This window comes from Urocitellus parryii, chromosome 6 (genome assembly GCF_045843805.1).
Source record: "Urocitellus parryii isolate mUroPar1 chromosome 6, mUroPar1.hap1, whole genome shotgun sequence".
NCBI lineage: Eukaryota > Metazoa > Chordata > Mammalia > Rodentia > Sciuridae > Urocitellus > Urocitellus parryii.
This window is the reverse complement of record NC_135536.1, coordinates 137,166,525-137,183,665: the sequence shown is the minus strand read 5'-3', so window position 1 is coordinate 137,183,665 and position 17,141 is coordinate 137,166,525. Positions and strand designations below refer to the sequence as shown.

Here is a 17,141-nt window from a genome sequence, read left to right as displayed (position 1 = left end):
GGGAGCATTTTGCTGTCTTTTGCTTGGGCTTGTTTCTCCTTGCAGCAAGTTGTTTTGTCCCATAAGAAGAGTAGAGGGCTTCCACACAAGCAGAGGGCAGATAACACTCAATTGTGTGCCATGAGTGGTTTTCTTAGTGGTGAGAGGTGGAGGGGCAGAAATGCCATGGCACCTGTGAAGAAGACTCTTCCTTCAGGTTTTAAGATGATTTTGGAAAAGTGGTGAGAACAGTTGTGCTAGTGGGTGATCAAGTTATCCAAGAGAGGGTGGTGATTCTGTGTTTAGAAGTTATAGTATAATAATGAAGGCATAAAGTCCTGGAATTCTGGTTTGGAACATACTGAAATCTCTGTGAATATACCCTGTTATACTTCCCTTTCATTTTGTCCAGGGACTTTCCTATTCTGACTGGGTGTTTCCTTATCCTTTCTACCTTGTTCCTTTCTCTTCCCAAGGTCCTTGGGAAGATTTGTGGTGCAAATTTCAGGATTTCTGTCATTGTTACCCATAGTGTATTGACTGAAGGGATTCTTTGAAGTAAAAACTCTGTACGTTGGAAGAGGGGAACCAATATGACTTTTAAAATATCAGAATTTTGGTACTTTCCACTGTGCCTTCAAGGCTTTAATTGTAAGGACTTCTGTTCTCCTCTGGGGAAATATCATTGTGAATATACATGTCTCTAAAAACATTGCTTTTGTCTGAGATGAACACATTGGATGGTTTCTCTAGTTCCAGCTTTAACGTAGGCCCATTGATTGATAATGATGGTATATGAAGGTTCATTAAGTATTTATGTTTTGAAATATTAATAATAACATTTTTTTACTATTGGAATTGTTTCATGTAGAAAAACTTGGTTGTAGTCTGCCAAAGTGGTTTGTTACCAAGAGATACTTTGCATTAAATATTTTCTCTAACATTAATAAACCAAGGGCTTACTACTTGTGAAAGGAAAAGGAGGGAGACAAACTAATATTGATAGAGTGCTTACCATACACATAGCCCTGCAACTCTAGTGGTTTTGTCTTCCTTTTACCCTTAAGGGAGTAGAGGCTCTGATTGGTAAAGAAGTTAATCCAAAATTACTGAGCTACTGAGTAAGAGAACTGAGATTTGCACATACGCCTGACTCTAAAATCTCTTTGTATTTTTTAATTTTGCTCTAGTCCCTGAAAAACTCTTCTAAATCCAGTGATTTATTTGAAAGTATAGTCATGGTAGACAGGTCATCAGCTGCTTCCTTAGAAGTCTTCCTCATTGATCATCCACACATGGACTGTGCAATACCAGAATGTTTCAGTTTCTTCCCAGGGCCTAACCTCCCTTTCCTCCTTTCTCTTCCCAGGGCTTACCCCTCCTCTTCTTCATTCTCTAAAAATATAATCTGTGGGCAAGATATTGCAACATCCTTTTCTGTGAACCATGAGTGGTGCATTAGGTCACTTCCTGCAGTCATTTATGTGACTGTAGTCTTACAGAGCGCTCCTTAACAGCCTGAAGTGTTCTTCACCAACTGTTCACCTTAACCTGTCTTTCCATTGAGTGTGCCTCCCAGCAAATGGAACTATCTAATGAGTGTTATGAGCTTCATGTTTATTCTTATGAATATCTGTGAGTTATTAAAGTCTTTCCGTTCCTTATATCAGCAGCATAAATTTTACATTTTTAAAGAGAAGAAATCCTGGAATTCTTTTTGGCACTGGCTGAGAAAATGTGATCATAAAATATGCATAGTCTAGGCCACTCTGATCTAATACTTAAGATTCTTAGATAAAATATTATTAGATAAAATAAATGAGTTAAGTGATTGTGGTATGTATTAGATGTTTAAAATGTGAGCTGTGATTTTTCAAGGCACATAGCAGGACTCCTTGAATATAACATAATAAATAATATTAACTAATTGAGTGAATAGATAAATGAAAATTAAAGGACCAATTAAAGGACCAGTGTTTGGGCACTATTAAGCTTGATTTCTTCAGTTATAGTAATAAAACATAAAGTGTTTAGCTGTTTTCACATTTCTGTGTGTATGAGTTACATAATTTTTATACTCATATATCTTATTTACATAGTTTAACTCTGGTTGAGGAAGCCAAGCAGGCGTTTCCCCCCAACTTTTCATTATCAAAACACAGAAACATGTAGAAAAGTTTAAAAAAAATCATGCAGTGAACACCAAATATATCCATCTCTCAGATTCTACAATTAACTTTTTATTGCATTTACTTCCTTACGTAGCAGTATTTCTGTTCATTCATCTATCTACCCACCAGTCCACCTAAATTCTTTGGTGCATTTCAAAATATGTCAGTACACTTCACCTCTGATTACTTAGAACTCATCATTTGTTTATAGTTGGTTTTTGTTTTATTTGTAAAAATTTATATACAATGAAATATACAATCTTTTAAAATTTTTTATTTTTTATACTGGAGGATTGAACACAGGAGCAACTTTATCACTGAACTAAATCTCCAGTCCCTTTTTATTTCTTATTTTAAGACAAGGTCTCACTAAGTTGCTGAGGGTCTCACTAAATTTGTTGAGACTGGCCTCAAATTTGCAATTCTCTTGCTTCAGCCCCTGGAGTCACTGGGATTATAGGCATGTGCCACTGTGTCTGGCTGAAATGTACAACCTTGAGGATTCAGTGATTGTTGATAAGTACATTCATTCACTTTTTAACCCAAGCCCACATCAAAATATATAAACTATAAAGATCACCTTGGAAAGTTTCTTTTTTTTTTCCTTCCCAGACAGTCTCCATTTAAACTCTCCAGAGTCAGCACTCCCCTGACCCCCACCCCCACCCCATGTATTAGTTTTCCATGTTTCAGAACTTAACGTAAATCCAGTCTAAATAATGTCATTTCTTGGACTGGGGCTACAGCTCAGTGGTAGAGTGCTTGCCTTGCTTGTGTGGGGCACTAAGTTCGATCCTCAGCACCACATAAAAATAAATAAAGATGTCGTGTCCATCTACAACTAAAGAAAATAATAATAATAATATGTTTCTTGCCTGAGTACCTAGAAGTGGAATTGTTAGATTATATGTAGGTGTAGGTTCAGTTTTATGAGAAACAGATTATTTTCCAAATTGATTATACCATTTTACACTCTCACCAGTGGTGTATGAGAACTCCAGTTGTTCTACATCCTTATTGACATGTATAATTGTTTTAGTGTTTCTGGCATCCATGCAGTAGTATGTCTTCAAGGTTTTTGATTTACATTTCCTTGGCAACTAGTGTTGTTGTAAACACATTTTCTTGTGTTCATTGACAACTTTCGTATCTTCCTTTGGGGAGTGTCTATTCAAATCTTTTGACCATTAAAAAAAAAAATGTATTGTTAGTTGCTGCTGAGAAGTAGAGTTCTGTGTGTAAACCTGGATATCAGTCCTTTATTAGGCTTATGTTTTGCAATTTTTTCTATGTATGCCTTGCCATTTGCTTTTATAATGATGTTGATGTGAGGTGAAGTTTTTACTTCTGATGAAATGTGATTTGTTAATGTTTTCTGGTTATTGCATATTGTGTCCTGTTCTATTTTTGTTTTTCCTGCCTTTAGTTTTAATATTTTTCTTTAAAAGTTTTATACTTTTAGCTTTTACATTTAGCAGTAAGATCCATCTTAGTTTTATGTTAAACATTTTGGTAACAGCTCTACAGATTGATAGCACTAAGATTCAATCCTAGCTGCATCTAGAATCACCTAAAGAGCTATTTAAAAAAAAAAAAGTGCGTCTAGCTCTTGGCTGAGACTAGCTAAGTTAGAATCTTGAATTTGTCATTTAAATTCACTGATCCTCAGTTTTCTCAACTAAAAATGGGAATGAGAATATTTATTCAAATAGTTATAAGGATTAAGAGGAGTAATATTTCAAAATAGCTTAGCATAAACCTGACATGTGATAAGTAACTAATAATTATTATTCAAGTTCATCATATTTTTTGTTTTATATCACTATTTAAGAATAGTAATAGCTTCTAAGACTTTATTTAAGTAGCATTATTTTGTTTTGACCTTTTTCATTTATCTTACCTATATAATTATTTTATAATTAAAATCTTAACTAGTTTATTTTACCCCAAATTAAGCAGAACATTGTCCTTTCGTTACTTCATAGCTTGGTTTCTGTCCCTCTAGCTGAAGCTGTCCATTTAAGGCTGCTGCTTGTAAAGAGCTGCAAACTCTTGCCTTTGTCTTGCTTGGAGAGCCCTTTCTTTGGAAGTATCTGTCTTTGCCTTTTGCTACCCTGATGTCTTTTGCAGATTTTTAGGATTAGATAAGCCGTAAGGATTTTTCCTGATGGTAAAGATGATACTTTTTAGTGTATTCCAACCCTCCTGTATGCAGGAGGAAAAACAATTGTGAGAACTCAAGGGAAGAAGGATTTGTGTCAATCTCAGATATAAACACAGCTTTAGTTTCTCCAGTGTTTTTCCTTCTCACATACATACACAACTATTACCCACCCATTCTCTCTTAGTCTCCCTTTCTGTGTCTCTGTTTCTTTGTCCTTCTTTGTTTGGTGTCCTGCCTTCGAACTGTATCTTAGGGGAAGAACGAAAACCTGAATTATGTTTGGCCATCTACTGAATGTACCAATAGAAATACCACTGAATTATAATTCCATATAAATTAGATGTCTTGGATCAGCTGATCCCGTGGCATCATTCCTTCAGACAGGAGTAATATCCTAAGTCCCTGGAAGTCATTTAGTTAGCAGACATTTTTTAAGATAAATTATCTGCCTAAGAAAGACTGACACATAACCCAAGAACCCTTAACAGAAACTTTGGATCTTAGACATGGAATGTTAAATGCCAGAAATCATAAATTTTTTTTCCTTCTAACATATACATGGAAAAACATAATTCCCTCAAACCTGGTATTTGTATGTAAGGGGGCAGAAAGAATGGGGGAAGCAATAGTTCTTTAGTCTATATTGGGTAGCTCTAAGAACTTCAGCACTAAATAGTTTCAGGAACTAGAAAGCAATTCTGTTCTTAAAAAATTGGAAAATTTACAGAAAGTTTCAGTGTCATCCATGATTTAAATGGACTTTACCTTTCAATAGGCCTCATATTAATATCTGACCTCTGTTAGATCTGTTGAACCCTTTCTTATTAGATGTCAAGGTAACATGAAAAAGTGATATCTATAGTCAAGATGATTAGCTATAGCAAGACCATGACTATAGTCTAGATATGATTTTCAGTTTGCCACCCATTTTTATTCTACAGGGATCATGTAAAGACATGATGGAGTTGCAGGGACAGCACTTGAAAACATGTGAAAGTATTGGGGAGAAAGTAAAGATTCCTTTAGATTTGGTCCAGCATTGAAGAAAACTATTTGTCTTAGTATTTAACAATTGAACTCAGTTTTAGTTTCAGAATATTGTTCTGCTTTTGCCTTTTTGGATAATACATAAAAATACATGGGTGAGAGAATATTACACTATGTGAACCTTACTTTTATCAGAAATACAGGACTGAAAAAAAATCAGAGTTACTGTTAAAGACTCCTTGATCATTCCTCAAAATGTCATACTACACACCAGAGGAAAATGCTACATTGAGGATAAGTTCTAGACAGATCTCTTCTTTTTTAAAACACATGAACAGGCTATCAAAGATTTTCCCATTTTGTTTTAATGTTTTGGGAAAGGGAAGATGTTTGTTTTATGAGTTTCAGATTAGCAAAATGCAAAGTGATTTTTTTCAAGATAATAACCTTCTAAGAGTAGATGCCAAAGTAAAGAAGCACCTGTTCTGCTGTCATGAGTCATTTCCAAACTGGGAGGAGCTAACCTATAAGAAGAATATATAGTAAGTGGAAAGTAACTCAGAGGTTGTGTTGCCTTTGAAGCCCTTCTTGTGTGTTTTAAAACAGGCTTGTCTCATTTTGCTTATTGATGCCCATTCTGTTTGTCCCCTGCTATTATTTTGAGAATGAGAAATTTAGGGAACTAGGTGAATATATTAATCCTAGTGCTGCTGTTAAAAATTACAATAATTAGGGATGTATCTCAGTGATAGAGCATTTGCCTGACATATGTGATATCCTGAGTTTGATCCCTAGCACTCACTGAAACCAAACAATCCCCCCTCCCCAAATCTAGGTGGCTTGAACGAACAAATTTATTCTTTCACAGTTATAGAGGCTACTTGTCCTGAAATCATGCTGCCTGCTGAGTTGCTTTCCCCCTAGAACCTCTGAGAAAGAATCTTTTCCATGCATCTCCTAGTCTCGGGAGCTTTTTGGCAGCCTGTGGCATTCCATGGGTTGTTCAGTCTTTACTTCAGTCTTCATGTGGAATTCTCCTGTATCACTTTCCCCTTCATTTCATCTTGGATCAAGGGCCCACACTACTCCACTGTGATCTCATCTTGACCCTATTTCCAAATAAGGTCACGTTCTGAGAAGGACACATATTTGAGAAGGACACGTTCAACCCACTGTAGTGAGAAAGCTAAGACATTCTAGAAGTATTTTCAATAGTTGGCTTTTATGACCATTTCCATTTTCTTTATTTATGGAGAGTGTCTCTGTGAATAGGAATCCTTTAGGATGGCCATATCATTTCCTCATTAACTTAAAAAGAACTGTCAGTGATTTTATTTTACAATAATACTTATCATTACTTTAGAATTTATTTGATGAAGTGCAGTTTATTTTGTAGTTTGATACAATGAGGGGAGGGGACTTTTCTGATACTTAGAGATCGTGTCCTTATAGAGTTTTTGAAGATACTTGAGATAACGGAATAGGGCAGTTTGGAGTTGAAATCAACTTTGATTTGAATCTTGATTCTGCCACTCACTGCCTATGTACCTGGGAGAGTCCATTAAATAGCCTGGGCCCTGGTTCCCTGACAAGTAGTCTGATCCCATTGCATTTTCCCTCTTCCCTCTCAATCTCATTTTACACATTATATAAAAATGAATTAATCTAGCAAACTATACTGAGAGGGGTGGTCAACAGTAGATGAGATCCAGCCAAAAAGGTACAAAGGTGCTTTTATAAAGTAGTATGCTTTTGGTCATGAGTATTTATAATTAAACCTTTTAAAGACTGTCCTTCAAGTACAGGGTTTGTTTTCTATTCCAAAGCTGAAAGGACTCATTGGCTCTCATACTTTAAAAAATCTTTCTCTAAGAACCACATATTTCTTCACTCTAATTAAAACATTGAATTAAGTGACTAATTAGAAATATACTTGAAGGGGAAGTGTCACAGCATGCCTTTCTCTACTCCTTGTTCCTTGCCCTGTTAGAGTTCAAAATAAAGATATTAAGGAAGTGCTTGTAAGAGAGAATGTGACCATGCATCTCTTAAATACTTAAAAACAGTCTTAAGGCCTTTTGTATGCTATGAAACTCATCTTACTTACCAAGAAGTAGGGTGTATTGGGCAACTATGCCTAATATGTGCCCAGTTCCTATTATGCTCTATAGGTTGGCCAGGAAAAAATCATTGTCACTTTATCAAAGACCTCATTGCCAGGACTGACTGTTTTGGCTTCATAATATTCAGCCAAGTTAAATGAGAAGAAATAATAGTTTTCTTCTGTTTTGATATTGGTGGCAGAGTTAAGGTGGGATCAGAAGCTATTCTGTGTTTTTCAAAAGGACACTTAAAAATACTTAGGTACTTGCTTTTGGAATCTTAACTTTACTACATTATTTTTGTAGCCATACATGTTGTTTTGTTTCATTTAAAGCTTTTGAAAAAGTTAACTCTTAATTCATTATCATATTAGACTTTTCATGCAGCAGAAAGTCTAGAGACAAATGGTTCCCCTCATTTCAGTTGATCATATTTATTAAAAGAATAAACCTAAGAATTACTTGTAGTCTAGTATGACTAGTAAGATGACAGAAAGAGCTAGACCTAGAACATTTCTATACTGAAGGCCAACTGCAATAATGCTTTAAAAACAAAAACAAAGCAACAAGTCTGTTCTAAGGCAATTATTTATCTTGTCCACCTTTGATCAACTATGAAGCCATTGGCTTGTTCTAGAGTGATTGAGACTTCTGGTTGATCCTGCCAGTTTCAACTGTATGTATTTTCTCTCCATTACAGCCCGAGGAAGAGCAGTTGGTCTGTGATATTACAAGATCTGGTTCTTCTACTGATGACACAGCTTCTCTGGATCGACATTCTTCTCGCGGCAGTGATGTGTCCCTCCCTCAGATTTCAAAATTGAAGAGATCTAGAGACCAGCAAAGCCATGATGGCTTCTATAGCCATGGGGTGGGAGTTGAGGGTCCAGAAGGTGAGAGTGAGCCTGCTGGCTCTGGGGAAATTGAAGAAGAGGAGATGGACAGCATCACTGAAGTACCTGCAAACTGCTCTGTCCTGAGGAACTCCATGCGTTCTTTGTCCCCTTTCCGGAGACACAGTTGGGGTCCTGGGAAGAATGCAGCCAGTGATACAGAAATGAACCACCGGAGGTGAGATGAGAGCCCATTCACTTAATGTTTCAGTGTCTGCTTATTTTTGAGAAGTTTCTGATTTGGTAATATTATCAGTGAAAGATGTTAGGAGACACCATGGTATTGAAGAAATAACGTGGGCTGTTGAATCAGGAAGATCTGTGTTCAAACACCAGCTCCATAAACTTAACATGTAGGAAACCTAGGCAAGTCATTTGACCACTCTGAGCTTTAATTTTCTCATCTGCAAAACACTGGCCTTTGAGAATATTTGTAATAATCAAGTGAAATGTGTCATTTAGTGAGTTTAAATAAATAATAATGTTTATTCTTGTCAGATTTGTTAATGAAATTTGTGAATTAGAAAATATTGGAGCATGGGGCCTGGGGTTGTGACTCAGTGGTAGAGCACTTGCCCAGCACCTGTGAGGCCCTGGGTTCAATTCTCAAAAATTAAATAAAAATTAAACCACATAAATTAAATAAAGGTATTGTGTCTATTTACAACTAAAAAAATATATTAAAAAAAAAAAGAAAATATTGGAGCATGGCATGATGGTGCAGGAGGATTGCAAGATCAAAGCCAGCCTCAGCAACTTAGCAAGGCCCTGACCAACTTAGTGAGACCTTGTTTTAAAATAAAAGAATTTTTTTTAAAAAAAAGGCCAGGGATGTAGTTAAGCACTCCTGGGTTCAATTCCTGATACCCCCAACAAAAGGAAGAAGAAGAAAAGAAAATACTAGAGGGAATACTTTCTTGTCAATTTTCAATTAAGAAATAAACATGAAGTCTTAACAGTCTTGACACATCTCAGTTTTTTAGAGTGATTCCTGGACCTTCTGTTTCTAATGCAGAAAGTTTAGATGAAGTCTAAATGATCAATTTTTAATCCTCAGGAGAGCACAAGACTCAGGAAATATTATAACCTTATTGGTATTTCACCACATGTCATATACTTTGAGGGATTTTTGCAAGTTTGGCCCAATCTTAGTCCTTCAGTTTGGTAGTAACCAAAACAGAAGATAAGTTGGATTTGGCTTCTAAACACTGGCTGCCTTTATGAATTCAAGCAGGTGTTTTACCTATTAAGAACACATACCTAGTATTTACCAGGCTATACCTATTCTACTTTCTTTATGAGGAGACCAGGCTAAGAGAGGAGACTGATGATTAAATGTTGTAAACAACTCAGCTGAAACAGTCTGAGAACCTGCCTCAAAATAAAAAGGGCTGGAGATGTGGTAAAGTACCTCTGGGTTCAATCTCCAGTACCAAAACAAAACAAATCCTAGGTTATATAAAAATCAGTTTCTTACTGCTTTCCTTCCAAGTTTTAAACAAACTGTATTTTGCAAAAGCATTCACATAGTAGAAAATATGAGAACATGGGGAATGATCCCTACAACCAGAATTTTCTCCCTGAAGCAAGGAACTTTTTTTTTTTAATGTTTTGTAGTTGTTGATGGACCTTTTTCTTTTTCTTTTTTAAATTTTTTTAAAATTTTTTGTCTTATTTATTTATTCATTTGCAGAGCTGAGAATTGAACACAGTGCCTCACACGTGCTAGGCAAGTGCTATACCCTTGAGTCACAACCCCAGCCTAAGGGAATTTCTTGATAGGACATCCTTGTGTTAGATGCAAACAGCATCCCAGAATAAGTGTTAATTTTATATATAAACACATTTTTTAATAACTTACCGTGAATCATGATTTGATTTCAGAGCTCCATGCTACTGTATATCATATAGTGCACATGAGGAAATTGAAGCTCATATTAGATGATATGTCCAAGATTACATGATGATTGTAAGATCAGAGATTAGAACCCTATAACATAAGTTGCTTATATTTTTAACCTGTAGGTCATGAATTGCCTGTTTTAATTTAGTGCTAAGGATTACCTACCACCACTATTTTTAATACTTTGGGAAATAATGGAATGAGAATTAGGTTTTAATTATCACTCTAATAGTTTGACTGGTTCTTTTGGTGTTATCTGCATGTAGTGTTACCTGGATGTTAAAGTCTTAAGGAAAATCCTTTTAAAGTTTTGAATGACACTTTTTTCTGATCCCTTTACTTTTATAATATAATAAACTTAGTAAGTTGTCATCTTGATAAGTAGCCCTTCACAGAATCTGTCAGGCCTTTTTGGTTCTGATATTTTTCTCATTCTACATTCTTTCATTTTCTTACTCCCTGTGCTATTTATCTTTAGGGATTATCTCTTTTCCCAGTGTGGTGTCTGATTATTTCATGCATTTGTACCTCATTTTGTTTCACCTGCATCACTGACCTCTTCCATCATTCATTTTCAGTTCAATGCGAGTTCTTGGGGATGTTGTCAGGAGACCTCCCATTCATAGGAGAAGGTACAGAGTTCACAAACTTGATGGACTAACCATGTCGCCTCTGAGCATATACTAACAAGCATTTCATCCTGCTTAATTCATAATTAGACAATTTCTTGTCCCTCTTCCCACCTCCTCCCCCCTCAGTGTTAAAGATGACACCCAGGGCCTTTTGCATGTTATGCAAGAGCTCTTCCACTGAGCTATAACTGTCAGCCCCTTGAACAGTCTATTTTTAAATAACATCACTTCTAATTCAGGCAAATAAAATATCAATACTTATTAATTGCTTATGTCAATTCTATATGAAGTAATTTTTTAAATTTTTTCCTATTTTCTTAAAATATTTGAAATATATTTTTCATCTTGTGCTTCTTGGTTCAGATAACTTTGGTAATAGAGTCTCACCCAACTTTTATTGGAGAATTCAAAGTATTTTCTATGTTGTGCCTATATAATGGATCCGGGGGAATACCTTTCTTTCTCTTTCTCTCTGGAAAAGAAGAATCAGAAATATGTATGTGCTTACACACAGGTCCTAAATATTTTCAACACATTCTTTAATAATATGATGAAAGACTTTATTACTAGGTCAGTTGGCAGTTTCCATTCTGTTGTTGACGTTGTCATTTCAGAAAGCAATTAAGAGGCATAAGCCTTTGAATTCCTTAATTATTGTGTTGGATAAGAATTTGAAGCTAAAAATAAGTAATTTGTAAGCTAAGTTACTTCTAATCACAGAAGTGCTGATGTGCTTCAAATTTGCCAAAAGCTACAATTTGTTTTACTAATTAAAATAACAATAAAGTTTAGAAGTCATTCATCCATTATTTGGAAAATACAATTCTGTTAATATTAGGTTCTCATATTGAGAGAGATTTATAAAGAAGTATTTTTATCTATCAGCTAAGTGTGTTGGGAATCAGGCAAATAGTGATTCACCTACTTCATCTTTTTCAAGTGAGTCCTTCCTTTAATTCCATATTTTAGGCCAAAAATTGAGCTTAAATTCAAACAGTATCATGAATCTTAAATGATCATGTCTTTGATTAAATTGCCCTTCAGGGGAGGAACTTGTTCAAATGCCTTCTTCAATAAAAGGTATTCTAAAATCTTTGGGAATGTTTTTGTCAGGCTCTGTATTAGAAGTTCTTCACTATGAACTTTTTAAAACGTGCACTTGATGACAGGGTGGAGGATGCAAGTTACTGGAGGCAGTTAGCATATCGATTTAAATAAGCCCAGTTACAATTTTACCCTTAGTGAAACTTTTTTTTTTTTTTTTTAGGAAGAACATGATGTATAATTTAAAGTTTATAAAATTGAAACATTCCAAAGGAGAGTAGAGGAAGTGTTTGTTTTTTAAAAGTCTGAAACTTATAAATCTCAAAGCCAAAAAAGAACCATTCAGTATTATACCCCTTACTTACTTGAGGAATTAAGGAATTTATGATGTTGTCCAGAAAATACCATAATTATTAAATGATTTTTTCTGCTAAAAGGAAGGGACAGATATTATAGACCATCTGCAGTTTACTGTGGATCCTTGCAGATATTATTATCTTTTTTTGGTCCCTATTGTTCTTCATCTTAAATTTCTTTGCAGTCTTCCATGTTCCATGATAAGTCTTTGTAGTCTTATCATGTTCTGAGAGTCAGATGTTTTAAACTGTAGAAAGACATTTTGAAGAACGATTATTTGGCAACATATATTCAGTTAACTGATTTGCCATGATCTGTTTTTCAGTAAGTTGGATATTTAGGTACAGTGGCCCAATTTATTAACAGTTTAGAGATTTAAAAATTAATATCTTCCAAAAATGTATTTCTGAGTCTTACATATGTTTGTAAAATGTATCTTGTTTCTGTTTACCCAGGTAAATTATAAGTCATTCTGATCCTGCTTATCAGAGATGTGTCTCAGCTATGTTATTTCTGCTTTCTGCTTTTGCACTTATGAGCTTTGTACTATTAATTTTAATGTGATTTAAACTCTTTTATATCATTTAATTGGGGGGGGGGTGTTAACCAGGGATTGAACCCAGGGGTGCTTAAGCACTGAGCCACTTCTCCAGCCCTTTGTTTTATTTTTTATTTTGGGACAGGGTCTCACTAAGTTGCTGAGGCTGGCTTTGAACTCGTATTCCTCCTACCTCAGCCTCCAAAGCCGCTGGGATTTCAGGTGTGCACCACCGCACACCCAGTGTTTAAATTATTTTCAAATGCTGATTTAAAGATTTCCTTTTATAAGAGTCATAGGAGAAGTTGTGCCCCTGCTACTTTCTTCATTTTCTTTCCTCTGCCCCAGAAGGCCACTTGACAATCAAGCAGTTCTTAGGTGTATTCAGGATGGGTGTTTTTGGTGCCTGCAGGCCTTCCCATTCACAAGAGGCAGTAGGGAACTCAGCAGTTTTACTATTGTCCAGCAGCTCTGTTTTTATTCCTTTTGAAGAAAAAGCATATATCACTTAACATTTTAAGGCCCAAATTGCAGGGGTGTGTGTGTGTGTGTGTGTGTGTGTGTGTGTGTGTGTGTGTGTAAAATTTAAAAATTAATATCTTTCAAAAATGTATTTCTGAGTTTGTAAAATGTGTCTTGTTTCTGTCCACCCAGGTAAATTATAAGTCACTCTGATTCTGCTTATCAGAGATGTGTCTCAGCTATGTATATATATATACACACACACACACACATATAGACAGACACACAGACACACACACACACACATTTTAAATACTTTTTTAGTTGCAGATGGATACAATATCTTTTTTTTTAAGAGAGAATTTTTTAATATTTATTTTTCAGTTTTCGGTGGACACTACATCTTTATTTTATTTTTATGTGGTGCTGAGGATCGAACCCAGCATCCTGCACATGCCAGGCGAGTGTGTTACCCCGGGCGCATGCTAGGCAAGGGTGTTACCGCTTGAGCTACATCCCCAGCCCTGGATACAATATCTTTATTTATTTTTATGTGGTGCTGAGGATTGAACCCAGTGCCCCACACGAGAGAGGCAAGTGCTCTACCACTGAGCTACAGCCTCAGCCCCCCCACATATATTTTAATGATAATTTCTGTTAATCAAAAATTCTGACTCGGAGCGCTAGAAGTTTGTTTGGGGGAATTGGGAGGGTGGATTCCTGACATGTTGATACAGTTTCCTTCACAGAGTAACTGATACTTTTAATTGGTTATTTTTTTAGCTGGCTATATGTATTTAGCCTTTCCAACCCCAGGTCAATGAAAGGAAGTAGATGATCAAATTATTTTTTTTGTTTATGTTTTTCTTTAATCTTGTGGGCATAATGGATATTAACTAAAATTGAAAAGATAAATTTCTAGCTCAGTACTATAGAATTCTAAGGGGAAAAAAATTTCCTTTATTATAGTTAAAGTCCAAGGGAATATGGCCATTATCACATGCTTTATTTTTAGCAGATGAGCCTAGTAAGTAGCTTTTGAAGATGTGATAAAGACTGAATATCGTGCAAGATTTATGAATTGTCTGGTCTAATTTGGACCCTTACTGAAAACACTGAAAAAAAAAAACTGATGACTCAGTGAGCCCACCCTAGCACAGTTTGTCACTGTTCCTTTTAGTCCTGGATTAGAACTCCTCCTAAGAGTGCTGTGGGGGCAGTGTGGTATATTGAGGAATCATCCCGATAGTGGAGGTGAAACACCCTTCTGAGAGTGTCTGAGGAGGAAGCCAGGAATGGGGTAGGCCCTTTGTCAGGGGATCGCTTGAGAAAATTCTTGGATTTCAGATTGGACTGATTATCCTGTAAAGATCTCAGTCTTTTCAAAAACATTGTCTAAATGGACATCAGTTGAACAATTTTAAGTTTCTGTGGCTATTATTCTAGCCTTTTTCTAAATTCTCAATGTTTACATTCCTAAATTTTTTGATGATTAAATAAATCCATCAGTCTCTAACTATACCCTTTCTTTTTAAACCTAATAACTCTATACTTGTTTCCCTTTTTCTCCCTCCATTTCTGTTTCTGCCTTTGATGTCATCTCCAGTATGAGCTGGTGTCCTTCTGGTGTGCAATACTCTGCTGCCCTGAGTGCTGACTTTAATTATAGAAGGTATAGTATCATTGTATGTCCAGCCATCAAATGAGAAACTATAAAATATGGCATCTGGCTTTTGGCTTGGAGCTAGCTGGCTTCTGTGTGGCTGGAATGTATATGGGCAGCTTTCTTTGTCTGTGGGCATAGTGTTCCATTGTCTCTGCTCTGGGCATCACTAACTCAGTTGACGGGTGTGGCCTAGGAGAACCCAGTGATGTATCCTGATGTATCATGTTTGTCTCAAGAGCTGTAGATATGGTGTTTTCTATACAGACTTGTCTCTGTATAGTAGACTACGCCCTCTTTGTTTTGTTCTGTTCACATTCTCAGATGAGGAAAGCAATGAAAGAAGCAAGAAAGTTATTAAGATGCACTGGTTTCTGTTATGCTTCTAAATCCACCAGTCTCTTCAGATTCCAAATTCAGAGACTCCTCATCATTTCATATTTTTCTTTTAAATGAGCAGCCAAATTTAATTACCAAAATATTTTTAGTATTAAGTTTTGTGGAAAACATAGATCTGGTTTTCTCAGGCTTTCCTAATAACTCACAATACAAAACTAAGTTTCCTTTCTTCTTATTCCTAGTATTGAAAATGAGTTTTACTATTTACTTGTAATTAGTCATAATCTCTATTGTCATATTAAAATGAGGAAAACCTATTATTTAATTTACCCAGTAGAGAAAATCATGACATTATGACTTTAGTTTATAATAAGTAATTTATGAAGCCAAAAAAAAAATGCCAGATAGAAGGCTTTTTGTCTGGCATGTATGAACTTAATTGTAACGGTTAACTGTACAGCTTTCCCAGACCAGAGGTAACTAAATAGCTTCAGTACACCTCCAGATATAGTTCCAACTGGTTGTTAACTGAGGGCCTGGTCAGCTACAACTATATTTTGAGAACTTGCTTATTTTAAAGAAGTTCAATTATTCAAGTTTGCAGACCCAAGGAAGATAAATAACTAATCCCTCTCTACGTAGCTTCCTGTTGCAGAAAATGTTTGTAATTGCAAACCACAGAATCTTTATCCCAAGGATCCCATTTAAAATTCCAAACCCTGTTTTTTTTTTTTTCTTTCACTTATATCAAGACAGAAGAACTCTTAAGACCCTGTAGCTTTTTAACATTTTGTCTTTAATGTGAGGTGTAATGTCTGTGTATCTGCAACTAACTGGTGACAGGAAGCCTGTCACCAGTTATTATCTAGACAGGCAAATACAGATGGTAATGCTCATGAGTAAGAGTAAAGTTTCTTGGGTAGAAGTATACCTGTAAAGTTGGAAAGGTCAACTAGAATGTAATTGTAAAGTTATAAAAAGTACCCGACACACAGAAACCAGCCACTTTGCTTTCTGGAAGTTACTAATATTTTCTCTGTGAAATTTGGCATGTAACAGAGATAGAGTCTGGCAAAGATTAATTACAACTGATTAATTTTTTAAAAATGATAGTAAGATAAATATGGTCTATTGAAAAATGTGAGAAAATTATTTTAATATTTAGATGAGTTGAACAAAGTGAAAAAGATCTATGTGTAGTATTCTTAGCATTCCAGGTCCTCTGGGGGCAAAGGTGGCTGGCATTCATTGTGACAGGCCCTTACAGAGAGTTTTGGTAGATGACACAGAAATACTATATGAGCAAGGGAGATAAAACTAAAGGGATTTTGTGTCCTCTTTCCATTCCATAACATACAAACAGATTAAATTAATTCCTGTGCTCTGTGTTCAGTTTCAGTCTGGAAGGCTTGACAGGAGGAACTGGTGTTGGAAACAATCCATCTTCATCTCTAGAAGTAAACTCTGCAGACTCAAAAGAACTCAGACACTCTTTCAGTGGGGAGGAACGGGGTGACTCTTTGGTGTCACTTTCAGAAGAGGATCTGGAGTCAGACCAGAGAGAACATAGGCAGTTTGATCAGCAGGTAAGGCTGATGTATCTATATATTGCTTATTTGGGGAAAAAATATATATTATTCCCCCCCCCCAAAAAAAAGAGTTCATATTAAGAAATAGAAGGCAAACCTCTGTTAGTATAAGGCTAGTAGCTATGCTTACTTGCCCATTAGTAATATAGCATTGAAGCAAGTTTTTAGTACTTTGTATTAATTTTAAAATACCATTAATCTGCATAGACTTAAATATTTTATCAAAGCCAACTTAGTAGAAATGGAAAAGTATTGAGGATATTCAGTTGAATTTTTCTTCCTTTTACCACTTTAGTAATACAGTTGAGTCTTGAAGTA

General features: G+C 35.6%; 1 protein-coding gene across 3 annotated transcripts in view; it reads left to right on the top strand.

Moving 5' to 3' along the window:
- The window catches only part of Akap13 (A-kinase anchoring protein 13), a 317,423-nt gene that overhangs the window by 230,273 nt on the left and 70,009 nt on the right, over nucleotides 1–17,141 (top strand). For all 3 annotated transcript variants that reach the window (XM_077800210.1, XM_026412667.2, XM_026412666.2), the window contains 4 exons: nucleotides 8,104–8,474; nucleotides 10,778–10,831; nucleotides 14,839–14,904; nucleotides 16,628–16,820. In XM_077800210.1, the coding sequence (XP_077656336.1) occupies nucleotides 8,104–8,474; nucleotides 10,778–10,831; nucleotides 14,839–14,904; nucleotides 16,628–16,820 (684 nt within the window). The remainder of the gene's footprint in view (nucleotides 1–8,103; nucleotides 8,475–10,777; nucleotides 10,832–14,838; nucleotides 14,905–16,627; nucleotides 16,821–17,141) is intronic.